At 51.1% G+C, this 13,936-nt stretch overlaps 1 protein-coding gene across 1 annotated transcript in view; it reads right to left on the reverse strand.

Annotated features, from left to right (window-relative positions):
• Nucleotides 1-1,375: 1,375 nt before the first annotated feature.
• pigg (phosphatidylinositol glycan anchor biosynthesis class G (EMM blood group)) overlaps nucleotides 1,376-13,936 on the reverse strand; it is a 50,594-nt gene continuing 38,033 nt past the window's right edge. Inside the window, exons 11-13 of the mRNA XM_084469728.1 lie at nucleotides 12,835-13,162; nucleotides 6,153-6,316; nucleotides 1,376-2,419 (exon numbers count right to left, since the gene is read on the reverse strand). Of these exons, the coding sequence (XP_084325854.1) occupies nucleotides 2,107-2,419; nucleotides 6,153-6,316; nucleotides 12,835-13,162 (805 nt within the window). The 3' untranslated portion in view covers nucleotides 1,376-2,106. The remainder of the gene's footprint in view (nucleotides 2,420-6,152; nucleotides 6,317-12,834; nucleotides 13,163-13,936) is intronic.

Consider the following 13,936-nt stretch of genomic DNA (forward strand, 5'->3'; position numbering starts at 1 on the left):
GCGGTAACCTGTTGTCAGAAGTCTGATCCGCTCGCCCTGCCTCTGCTGACCCCCCCTGCAGTCCCTGTCAGCCAGAAGACCGGAGCACAGCATCCAGGCCTGATTGAGGAAGACTTTTAGTTTTGAAGAGGTGAACGTCCTTGACGATGTACTTGAATAAATGATGACTTTACTTATTTCGAAGCGCAGTGCACAATGAGTCTCTTAACACAAGATGCGGTGAAATCCTCTTTGAGTTGGAGTTATAAAAATATGCAGCTTGTCTTTTGGTTTCACGACATTCAATCATGTTTTGTAACCATAGGTGGTTTGTTTCTGTTGTTTGTTTCATGTTCAAAGCCCCAGAACTAGGCTAACGCAGCCTCTGTGGAGAGTTCATCTTATTGCCAAGAAGCTAATTCAAGAAACACAGTGGAAATGTTCTCGTGCATGTCAAAACATTCTGATGAGATTACGCCCAGTAATAAACACGCACGGCTCAGACGCTTACATTCTCTATTCCAGATCATTCCATTTCTCTCCCGCTCCCAGAAGATGATCAAGGGAAAAAAGGAGATGATACTGTGGAATGAATGAGGGCAGAGCAGAGCCACGGTGCTACAAGCCCCACCAACATGAGCCTCACATATTACTCTCCCTTCCAGTCCCTAATCACCACCGAAAGCAACAATATGTTACTGGTTACGTCTTCGGAGGAGAGGAGGCCGGTGGTTTACCTGGGGAGTGATCAGGTGACGCAGAATAACAGCAAACAAACGGACCTCCGGCGCGAGCTAGTCTGACCGCTCTGTGTATTTCCCACCGCAGAGCGACAAGGTAGAAGGACAGTGTCCTTTTCGAGGGGGTGAGGTGACCACCGCAGGACCTCTGATGGCCACGGCCTTCACACACAGACCGGGAGTGGACCGGTCACATGACAACGGCTCTGCGCCACGGACGGACACCGTATTGCAGTACATCGCGTACACCCGTCAGCGGCGATGGCTGTGAGGGCTGCAGCAGACCGGAGGAGACGCTGGGGCTGCACGTAAACTTAACTTGAACCTTTCGCTCGGCTTCCCGTGGAAATGCCGCATTTAAATCACACACGCGCGTGCGCACACACCCTGACAGACGCCGGCACACGCGGACACAGACACACACACACACACAGGCACACACACACACAGGCGCGCACACACAGGCGCGCACACACACACACACACACACACAGGCGCGCACACACACACACACACACACACACACACACACACACACACACACACACACACACACACACACACACACACACACACACACACACACACACACACACACACACACACACACATTTGGTCGTGTGGGGCTGTGTGTAGTCGGAGCCCCAGAGCTTTGTTTTGGCGTGTGGAGTGGCGGCTCTGAGCTGCGGCGGGGGAGGGGTGGGGGGGGCGGGGGGGTGGGGGGGTCTGATAAGACGCAGGTGCCCGCCGCACGGAGGCTATTTTCCATTTCCCAGACTTCTACTTCTTCTCGGGGAAAACATCTGGAGTCAAAAGCAATCAGTCGTATGAAAGTGACAGAGCGCGCTGCTCGTAATTGGACGGCAGCAGATCATCCGCTGCTTTGGCGTTTGACATTAAATATCCAGGTTGATCCTAAACCCTTCGGGGGCGATTCAGACACTCGCCGCCCCCCCCCCCCCCCCCCCCCCCCCCCCCCAGAAAAACTAAGAGGGAACTAAAGCAGATTGGCTTCTTTTCCGAAGATCTTCTTGATTGATAGAACATATGTTCTGGCCTGGTCCCGCTGGTAGAACAGTGTACTTTACTTCAACTCTCCACACCTCACTCTCTGAGGGCCTCGCAAACAAACAACATCTAAACTTCATTCCAGTAGCCCTCCAAACAGATTGTAGCCAGTCAACCAGCTACAATCGTCTTTTTACTCGGTTACGCGATCAATAAATGGATTTAAATAAATTTCCCCACAAAAATGTAAAACAAAACAACAAACAACAAAAGGAAACGTCCCCTGGTGCCCAAACAGGCCGTTGGTCTCCAGTGTTCAGTCCGTCGGCCTCCATCACCGGGGCGGCCATCCTGGCTCCCAAACGCTAGCACGCATTTTTCAAACCGAGATAGCCGCCGAGGCCAACGCACAAACAAAACAAAACAAAAACAAACAAACGAGCGGCGGCGCTCCGCCTAGGGCCTGGCGACGGCGGCGGCGTCGGCCTGCGCCGTCTCCATGGCGCCCAGGAAGAGGCAGAGCACGGTGGCGAGGAGCGCTGTGCGCGGCCTCGTAGAGCAGCTTGGGCGAGAAGACGCTCCAGATGAAGAGGTGGTAGCGCAGCGCCGTCACCAGCACCACGTAGGCCGCCACCGGCACGCTGCGCAGCAGGGCCAGCACGTAGCAGCCGTGGCCCAGCGCCACTGGGGTCCTGGAGAAGAGGAGGGAGGGGGGGGGGGGGGGGGTGGGGGAGGTCAGTGAAGGGGCCCCGTGCCAATCCATAACAAAGTCAACGCAAAGACAAGTTTTAGAGGCACGTTTTGCCACCCCGGCTCACTATTGTACTCGCGCGAACAGCACTGGTTAAGATAGATTTCGCGTGATTAATTAATTACTTTGCACGAACACACTTTGAGTTGAAATGTAGTTGAAGTTGTCGTGACAGCCAATCAGCCGCTCGCTCCCCTGAGGTCCAGAGTGAACGGCAGCATGGGGGAGATAGTGATTGTTGCCGTTTGCGGACTCCCGGAGCTCTTTAACTATATAATATAATATATAGTTAAAGAGAGATGGATTTGCCGAAGCCATGGAAGAGATAGCCCTGATAGGTCAGACAGGAGCTGGAAGTGGTCTAAGATCATTCACACTCAAACGGTTATCATTGAGGGCATTTAGCAGACGCTTTTATCCAACGCCACTTACAGCGGTTAGTACACACCGACGGCAGAGTCAACCCCTCAAGACCAGTCGGGGCGAGGTGTCTCGCTCAGGGACACATCGACACTCAGCTAGGAGGAGCCGGGGATCGAACTACGAGCTCAGCTACGTAGCATCTTACCTACTGCACCTCTAACTTAGTGGTGGGGTTGGAGGAGTTGTGAGAGTTTAGAGGACGGGCGTATGGGCGGCTGTCAGGAGGCGTAGGGGGAAATGTTTTACTGACTTGGTTTTACCATTGATCTTATAAGTATATCCGCAGGAATCTGAAATGGTAAAACTGACCTTTAGAGGATAGGGAAATATCAGCCTGATTGCTTGCTTCTGCACAAACACACACACACACACACACACGCCACCGCACACACGCAATCGCACACACACTCTCGCGCACGCCCATACGGCTCACAAACTTTGATTTCATATTTTCTAAGTCTAATGATTAAATCTCTATGGTGCCGCTGAAGCAGAGGTAGGTAATTACAGTCTGAGCAGAGAGAGGAACGCAACGTACCAGTTTAGAGCAATTAGAACAAAGACGAGAGGATATACATCATCCGTCCTCCGATGAACCATTATCATCCACTGTGAAACTTTCTGCAGAAAGTGGACCATCGACACTTATCTCCTGATCCATCCATCCATAAAGTGTACCATCAACACATAACTCCTGATCCATACATCCATAAAGTGTACCATCAACACATATCTCCTGATCCATACACCCATAAAGTGTACCATCAACACATAACTCCTGATCCATACATCCATAAAGTGTACCATCAACACATATCTCCTGATCCATACATCCATAAAGTGTACCATCGACACTGGCTCCTGATCCATACACCCATAAAGTGTACCATCAACACATAACTCCTGATCCATCCATCCATAAAGTGTACCATCAACACATAACTCCTGATCCATACATCCATAAAGTGTACCATCGACACATAACTCCTGATCCATACACCCAGTGGCGGATTTAGCAAATTGGGGGCCCAAGGTGAAGATATGTATGGGGCCCACCTCATCCGTTCTTTAAAAGAGAACGGAGAAAAAAAATGTACTGATTGAATGGTGAATAGGAAGGTAAAGCTAATCCACGCAGAAGTAAAGGTTGGAGATGTGAAAAAAAATCTTCCCCTTTAAACCCTGCATACACTTCTTTACTCCAAAATGAAGATGGAAAGCAGAGAACACACAAAGTGTAGCACTACACAAACTAATAGTCACGATGGAACACAACAGAGAATAAGGTTTCAGATAACACCTGCCTTTGCCAAAATGCCAGCACTGTTTATTCTTTTTTTTAAGATCAAATCAATATCAGTATAACAGCAAGACAGACTTTGCAAAACATCACAAACAGCCATATACTTAGCAAATACTGCCAAGAGGAATAATTGACTTTGTATGTTTGAGGTTGCAATTGGCATTGCACTTGAGATTGAACATTTCAAACAAACCTATATATATATATATATATATATAGAAAGAAAAAGAAAAATTTGAGCCGCTTGGGTAACTTTATTTCCTAGCCCTTTCTTTTATTTTTCACGTTTAAACTCGTCTTGCTATATACTGTATATATACTGTATATATATATATTTTTTTTTGGTTGGGGGCCCCCCTACTATGGGGGCCCCAAGCGGCCGCCTACCTATACCTCTATGGTAAGACCGCCACTGCATACACCGGTACGGTGTCCTGGCAGCACTGTCCGTCGATCGAGGAGGGAATCGCCAGATCTCGATCGATTTGTTGTTTTGATTGCAAACACACACACACACACACACAAACACACACACATTACCGTGTGCTAATGAGTGCTGCTGCACAGGCATCGACTCTTTTTCACTTTAACTTTGACATCATGACATTACCCTGGTGGGTTGCAGCCCAGTGCTACAACACTCTGGGTGTGTTTTAACAGACCCAGCGCGGGCGTCGTCTGGGCCCGTTTACGGGAGCTGTAGTTAACCGGAGCGCGGGGGGGGGGGCCTGGGGGACGGCAGAGTGCCGGTGCTATATGTGGCCGTAGGCGAGCTATCGATTTGTAAGAACAAAATAAAATAAAAAGACTCGCTCCGCACAGAGCGCAGGGCGACTATCGGCTAATGTGCACTTTGGCAGGTGGTGGCTAGTCGCTCACTCCCCCCTAATTGTCCCTAATGAGACGCGTGGCCGATCTAATGCGTCCAATCAGAGCCTCCGTACGCGCCGGCCTGTGAACAGGGCACTGAGAGCGACTCCTAGAGCGGCCTCTGCTCCGCCGCCGCCGCCGACGCCTGGCTGTCATCGTTCCCGGGAGACCGGCTGTGACAATTAAAGCTCAATGGACGCTCAAAGCTTCCAGCCCGGCGTGTGGGGCGACCATTAGCGACCCCGCATATCTGGGGGCGGGAAGGAGGTGAAAAAAAGCAACGACAACAAAAAAAAAGCAAATAAAAAAGCAAGTGTGATGCGTGAGTGAAGCGCAGCTAAGTGGGCTTTGACTCGTGTCTGGGGAGCGCCGGTGCCGGCGTCGGTGTCTATTGATCCGCTCCCCGTCTCCATTTCCTGCTTCCTGCTGCAGCCGCTGACGGAGCAGAGTGCATTCTAAATGAGCTGTCCCGCGTCAGGCGGGCTGACAGGCCTTCATCTATCACCCCTGCCCCCCTTCGCCCCCCCCCCCCCGCCCCCCCCCCGCCTCCTGCAGTGCCGGGGAGGTGAGGGGGGGCGGGGGGGGGGGGGGGATCATTGTTGAGGAGCTACAAGCAGGTTGACAGCAGCCAGCGCGCCTGGAAAAACAGAGTGTGATGTGACACCCGCCGGCAGCCTCATCACGCTGGATTAGATCAACGTGAGGGACGTCTCAGGTCGGGGGGGGGGAACGGAGACTGGGGCTCACCCAGGGGGGGATACAAGGGCGTTCTCAATACATTACTATTAATAGATTCATGGAGTATTGACGGCGGCTCCCCTGAGCTTGTTAAAAAAATCGACACTCGCGTTCGTCAAACTTTTTTTTTTTTTTTTTTTTGTCAACAATCAAATATTGAACCCGATGATCTGGGCGCCGATGACACGACGACAGCGATGACAAAGGAACACCCTCGACGAAAAAAGAAGAGACGAAAACAAAGGTCGTCTTTTACAGTCACTGGTGTCTCGGCGCAAGCGGTGGGACGGTGTCGCGGCGGCGGGAGGGGGGAGGGGGGGGGAGGGGCGGGGCCACTTACCTGAGGCTCTCCGAGTTCAGGTAGCACACCAGGTGGCAGGCCCAGAGCAGGGGCCCCGCGTACGTCGCCAGGGCCGTCAGGAAGATGGCGGGCCCCTCCACGTAGCTCTCCAGGCCCACGAAGCCCACCGAGACGTCCACCGTGGCGATGTTGTTGGAGTTCCCCTGCAGAGGAGGAGGCGGTTTAGAGCGCCTTAAAGATCCCATGTCGCACTGTTGGCGGTGCTACTAGAATAGGGTCACATGCCTGTATGTTAGAAAATAGCCCTTATTATTCTCACACTGTTTATTTCTGCAAAACCAATTTCAGTGTCTTTCAAAACTGTCTGTTTTGTATCACGTCGCTTTAAGGCCCTCCTCCCGAGCAGCCCAGTCTGCTGTGATTGGTCAGCACGCCCAGTCTGCTGTGATGTGGTCGGACAATTTGCGCGTGCGTCGGCAAATTCACCTCCCCCCCCCCCCCCCCCCCCCCTTGTAAATAGTGGGTAGCCGGGAGGCGGGACTTCTGCACCACCCGCTGCACAGTCTGACGTCACGGAAGTAAAGTTTGAGTGCAAAACAAGCTGTTTCAGGCACTTATTCATACTTTGCGGTCACGTGACTACCATGGATCCCTGGAGGGCAACGGCCAACCAGGGGAATTGCAGCGTTGCAGATTTCCGATACTTCAATCAATCAACTATTTAGACCATATGTCACAAAATGTTAAAATTAGATATGAAGAGAAGATAAACATACTCGGAACTTGTGATCCATACACAGCACCCGCTGATGTATTCATTGCTTTGAAGCTGGCAAAGACTCTACCAGAGAGTTTGGAGATATTTACATTTATCTCATTGAGAATCTGTCACCTTATACCGCACAAAAATTTAAAGCCTACGGATGGGTTAACAACGCTGTCGTATGGGAGTTGAAAAACAGGAATATCTTCATAATCAAAGCAAAGGTGAATGTTACTATTCCACCATCCACTATGAAATGTCCCCTTTTGTCCGCGATTACATAGCCAATGTGGTCTTATCATAGCCCGATCATTCACTGAAAAACACATAGAAAGATTAAAGCATCCAGCATATGATTTCAACAATGTGTGAGGGCAGGGATGATCGCACAGTTGCTCTTACAGAATGCTGCGCGATTTAATCTGCACAGTGGAATGAGCGCTGGGCGGAGATGTTCGCACATTTCAGAAGCAGCGAGATTCAGTACAAAAATATATGTCTAATTTGTCAGTTTGCCATGTGTATGCCTGGCACAAATGCTCCCGTTGAGCTAATATTTCCATCACGACGGTATTTGGACTGAGAGGAACCTAATGACCGTTCGTGTGGTAAAACTGCCGACGTCCTGATTAGGTGCCCGCCAGCCAGTCGTTGTGACGTCACGTGCAAAGTATGAATTGAGGGGCGTTCTCGTGGGCCTGAATACTCCTGGCTCGGACTTCGATTTTTCTAGCTTTGCAGCCGTAAAACATGTATACATATGGCAGTCTAGAGCAAAGGGAAAAGCATGATCACTCCCCCTTTAATGACATTTCACTCTGATTACACCAGTGGAAATCTGTGGAACAATGTTTTTATCAAAGCTCCAGTGTGGAAAATGAAGTAGCAGCTAGCAATGAACCAACTGAATCCCCCCCCCCACACCCCTCCTCTCCTTCACCGACTACGGTGGCCTGCAGTGGCCCGTATTGTGTAAGGGGCCAGTAGTTATTTCTGATTTGCGCAAAACTGTCGGCAATCCTATCCGCACCAAGGTCAACTTGGAACGTCTGTAGCATGCTAATGTATCCTTTCAACCAATCACAGTTGGGTATCTGGTGTCATCCTTACCAGTGTGTATGATTTAGGACATGGTGGTGGTAGCAGGTTTCTACGTCTCTCTAACACAGACCTCTTATTGGATCCATAGTGGTAAACCTATCGCTATCGGTTACATGTATTGATCATTCGTCTAGATTGCAGTCCGCGGGACCAGACAACATTTACCATGCCTGCGGTACGTGAATAAAGATTGCTTTTGATAACATAACGGTGTGCCGTTGAATTGCTGCATTTCTGTTTTTGGATACCAACCTTATCCCAAAGAGTGATAGCCTACTTTTAGTTATCAAACAGGGAAACTACCTGAAGAACTTGAGTCAGCAAAACATGGATGCATTAATAAATGTACACCCACTTATCTTAATCCCCCCTCATCCGCCAACTGCCCTTCCCTACACTATTTTACCCTTGGATTAAAAAGTGAAACTCATGTATAATTGAATCCTCTAAATATATTGGATATTTTGGCAAAAGCCAGGAGCATAAACTGGTCTTCACAGGATATACGAGGCACGCCTGAGAGGGTTAAGCTTTTAGGACACATATATATATATATATATTTATATATAATGCCGATGTGTGGAGCTCCGTCTCTGCAGCGGTTGATGTTGAAATCCGCAGAGAGAGAGAGTTAAGCTTCCAGGATATTTGGTAAACGCCAAGGTGTGTGGCACATTTCAAACGCAACACTGTTGATATCATTATGAAGCTCCTACACAACGACGGTACAAAACATAACCAGAATTTGGTCGTAGCCATGGGGATAACCAGCCCCCCTCCTTCCAACAACTCTTGTAATTTAATTTTAATTGAATGCCTTCTCTCTAGTCATCTGTCCCTTCTTAGGATTTTCCATGGGAACACACACACTAAACACACTAATTGAAACATACTTATGAATATCACATTCCGTTTCTGCCAGGTCCGTCCCGCTAGATTCCACACACTCCACCTTTAAAGCAGTTCAGCTCCCCAATGTTCGGTAATGGACGTTAAAGGTCCTGGGCAATATCAATCGATAAGGTGCCGTTTAAACATTTTTACAAGTGACGGTAAGTAAACAAAAGCAGGAGCAAACAAGTGAACAACACACCAAAGACATTCGTATCCGATGACACGCTTTTTACACAAACGTCGCTCCAAACCCTGATTACCTTTACACTGGCACCCAGTCACCTTTACCCTGACTGCGGACAGCACCCTTTGTTCAGTGAGTGGCCTGACATTAGCTGTGATAATAAAACCCAGTCACCCCCCGTTGACCCACTCGCTTTATTAAAGACAAACGGGTGCGTTGCATTAATTAGCCTGTCCCTGCGTAACGCCCTCTGCAGTGATAATGCAACGGGATCGTCCCACCGCCGTCTCCACACGACCAAACTCTATTAGAGGGAGATGAAACTGTGGGGGGGGGGGGGGGGGGGGGCGTCGTAATTCACCCTGATTCATGGATGCCCCCCCGTTGTTTAGGATTCCCCTCGTCCTAAATCTTCTCTGCTCGGCGAGTCGGCTCCCGCTGATACTACCGGTGTGTGTACGGCCGCGCGTCGTCTGCATCCGTTCACAGAAGCCACTCGATGACGACATGAGGGGATGATAGCTATAATTACCTCATTGATCTAGCTCCGCGCACGCACGCGCACGCACACACACACACACACACACACACACACACACACAGGACTCCCCGGGGATGGGGGGAAATGCCTTTCCCCTGCCAGAGGAAAAGCATTGAGCGGTAATACGCTGCCTGGTCTGAGGACTTGGCTTTCCGACGGTACGGGACACACAGCTCTGCAGCGGCCGTGTTCACCGTGTCCCAGGGTGGGACACACTTTCATCGTGGAACCACCGATAAAGTATTTCAGTCAAACGTGACAATGGATGCTCTCAAGTCCCTCCAGGAGTCCAGACTGGTCCCTCCACTGGGCTCGTCTGCATTTCAGACCCACAACTCCACGACGATATTCAATTGACCATCACGGCACAGAACGTTCCCACAATGGAACAAATCAATCAATCAATCAATCAATCAACACTAATGATTTGGGTGCGTTGGCGCACCACGACTAGTGGCTACGTCTCCTCCCGCTAGCCGCTAGCTGCTACCATTACTCTGGCGGTCTCTCATTACGCGGCCAGACACCGCCGATGGAAATGGTTTGGCGGTGGTTTATTCCCAGTCCTATTGTGGCGTTAACGACCCGGGGCGTGATGAGGGCATTAAACTGTAAGTGATGTGGAGGTTTAGCCTGCCTTCAATATACATTAGACACTATGTATTTATATATGTATGTGTGTGTGTGTGTGTGTGTGTGTATATGTGTGCTCGCGCGCGTGCGTGTGTGTGCGTGCGTGTGTGTATGTGTGTGCGTGTGTGTGTATTGGACAAAGACAGACAGACAGAGAGACAGAGAGACAGATGGATACAGGCAGAGAGGAAGATTGAGAGACAGACTGACAGAGAGTGAGAGAGACAGAGCGGGAGATTGAGAGAGCGAAAGAGTGAGCGATGGCGAGCCAGAAAGAGAGAGAGAGTTATGTGATTGAAGTTGTTTTCTGGGAGGTGGAATCTAATAATAATCACCATAGCAATTAGTTTGGGTAGAGCCTTCATCTCTTTTATGAGCACACAGGTTTAAAGTATCTCTGGATGCCCTTTACACAGAATGCCTTCAGCACTTACGATCACTCCCGCTCAATATTGTTGGAGGATTACTTTATTAATAATTTTCCCAGTAAGAACTGATGGTAGCTGACAAACCAGGAGTAGCCTCTCTCTAAACTGACCACAGCCCGCTGTGTAGCGCTGTGGTCCAAATCCATCAGTCCTGGGCATTTGATTGAATCCAACGGCAGATGGAGGAACCCTCTACGCTGCTCTCCTTACCCGAGGTGCCTTGCTCAGGGACACCGGGCCAGGTGCAGGTGAGGAACGAACCACATGCTGTTTCTCCAGGTCATTTAAGATTTCTACAAAAATTGCCTTTAACCCTAACGGGTGTGTTTGTGTGTGTGTGTTTGTGTGTGTGTGTGTGTGTGTGTGTGTGTGCGCGTGTGCGCGTGTGCACGTGTGCGTGTGTGTCCATGTGTGACTAAAGGCAGGCTGAAGTAGGTTGAACAGCAGCTGGAGTGCTGCAGAGTGTGTGGATCTGCGCTAATCTCGTGTGCGCGCATGCATGCTCGTGTGTGCGTGCGCATGCATGCATGCATACATGCGCGCACACACACACACACAGAGCGCAGATTCACCCCTCTCGGAACGGAACGTAACCCATGGCAACCCCCTGAGCCACTCCTGGGGACCGGTGTGTTGCGTGTCTCTGTTGCGCGGGGGCAGAGCTCTGTAGCGGATCAATGGACCGCTCACATCTGTCACAGATCAATCCCCCCTCCGGGAGAGCGTGTCATCTCCCCGGGGGGGCCCGGCGCCGGGCGGGGCGGCGGTTACACCAGGTGAACCCGACGCCTCCTCGGAGCGCTGCGGTGGGGGTCCCGCGGCGGCCCTTGGGGGGGGGGGGGGGGGGGGACACACACGTGCGCACGCACACACACACACACACACACACACACACGCCTCTCGGGCGTCTAATGATGGCGTTCAGCGCCGGCTTTGTAGTGGCTTCCTGTTTGTTTTGTTTTGAAGACACGCCGGAAGTCCCCTCACCTATCACAGATTATTTATTATTCAGACGCCGGGAGATGAGAGATGGAGGCGCCGCAGCGAAGGCAAAGCACCGGTAAAGTGTGCCATTTGCTGGGCTGAGTGTGTGTGTGTGTGTGTGTGCGCGCGTGTCTCTGTGATTGTGTCTGAATGTGAGTGTGTGTGTCTGTCTGAATGTGAGTGTGTGTCTGAATGTGTGAGTGTGTGTGTGTGTGTGTCTGTGTGAGTGTACGTGTGTCTGTGTGTGTGTGTGTGTGTGTGTGTGTGTGTGTGTGTGTGTGTGTGTGTGTGTGTGTGTGTGTGTCTGAATGTGAGTGCCTGAATGTGAATGTGAGTCTGTGTTTGTGTTTGTGTGTGAGTATATGTTTGTGTTTGTGTGTGAGAGTGTGTGTGTCTGTCTGAATGTGAGTGTGTGTGTGTGTGAGTATATGTTTGTGTTTGTGTGTGAGAGTGTGTGTGTCTGTCTGAATGTGAGTGTGTGTGTGTCTGAATGTGAGTATGTGCTCACGTGTGTGTGTGTGCGCGTGTGCGCCTGTGATTGTGTGTTTGTGTGTGTTCCTGGCTGGGTTTTATAGCCTGGGCTGCTGGTGGTTGGGGAGGAGAGGCTTGTCGAGAGTGATTAAGTACACTGGAATTTCTGGGAACACCGAAAGGCTCTTCAGAAGTCTGAGAGCGCAGAGGTTCTGTTGCGCAATTAGAGAGTCAATCCCGTTTCTATGAGAACAGAGAACAGCAGAAATGTTCCATGTTCCATCGCTGGGGAGAACACAGCGATGGGGAGACCAATACGACTGTTTAATGTTCCTGCAGTTGTTCTGCAAAAAGTAATCATCGGCAGAGCTCTGTAAGGGCGCAATACTGTACCTGTGTCTCACAGTGTCAGAGTTAATAAAGCCTTTCTCCATGCTTTTACAAGTCGCATTGAATAGCCAGCTGAAGAAACACTTTGAACACTAACGCAAACAAATGTACTTAGCGTTGTGCGGCGTCTTACCCTAGCTTTCTCCACTGTACACGGGGAATGGGTCAACCTAGTGATGGTTAGTGCTCGGCAGTTTGGTTCTATGAACATCCTTACTGCACTGACGGCAGTATACTGTTGTTCCTCTTTCTTCGGAGAAGTGCACTTATTGTACGTCGCTTTGGCTAAAAGCGTCCGATAAACGCCCTGACCCCCTGGTCTGACCCCTCACCTGGAAGTAGAAGAAGGCCTGTCCGAACCAGTAGTGCATGATGGTGGTCTGCGCCGCGTCGTAGCGCAGCCTCCTCCAGACGAAGCGCGCCATGAGGCCCTGCACCAGCAGGCAGCAGCACAGCACCGGCAGGTTGTGGGCGCGGAACAGCAGCGCCACCAGCAGCACCAGCCCGCTGTAGATCTCCCACAAGCCCCGGCGCTTCAGCGGGGCGGCGGCGGCGGCGGCGGCGGAGGCGGCGGCGATCTGGGAGCGCAGGAGGTCCTTGCTGCCCGAGAACAGGATGCCCAGCACGAAGACGTACACAAAGCGCGCCTCCACTGTGCCCCTGCCAGAGGGAAAGGCATTGAAGAGAGCGATGTTAGGAAGTCTCACACACACACACACACACACGGGTCACAGGGGGGAGAGGTTCTGAGGCCGCGTTGAGGCCGCGTTGAGGCCGCGTTTCGAATCAGAGGAAAGCTCACGGGTCACAGGGGGGGGGGGAGGTTCTGAGAACGGGTTGAGGCCGCGTTCGAAATCAGAGACACGATGCATAATACAGAACGCGGAGGAAAAGTCCCGCAAATACTTTACCCGTTTGCAACCCTCCGTGCTGCTCTGAAGGCCTGAGCGCTTTAAGGGGTTTACATTTTCATTTACATTTACATTCAGGGGATTTGGCTGATGCGTTTATCCAAAGCGACTTATAACCATTCATTCGCACATTTCACACACCGACGGCGGAGTCGACCCCTCAGGGTGACAGCCGGCTCGTCGGGAGTAGTACGGGCGAGGAGACAGGGGCTCAAGGACACCTCGACGCTGGGGATCAAACTAGCGACCTTCCGGTTACCAGCCAACCCCGCTCTACCTCCTGAGCCACTGTCGCCCCCCCCCCCCCCCCGACAGCAGACTCTCAGTTCAAGGCGCGCTCCCGTGAAGCCACTTCTGTGATTGTGATTGTGACGAAGGGCGATGCAAATCCAACAGCGTGGGCGTGGATACTCCAACGACATTGGAGCGTGCTCTAAAATAAAGACTCCCGCGGTTGAGATAAGGGTCCAGATCACAACCTCAGTGGACGGAGATAGCCATCTGCGGTGCTGTTTGTGCAAAT

The sequence above is a fragment of the Micromesistius poutassou genome, assembly GCF_964030765.1.
Source record: "Micromesistius poutassou genome assembly, chromosome: 6".
Taxonomy (NCBI): domain Eukaryota; kingdom Metazoa; phylum Chordata; class Actinopteri; order Gadiformes; family Gadidae; genus Micromesistius; species Micromesistius poutassou.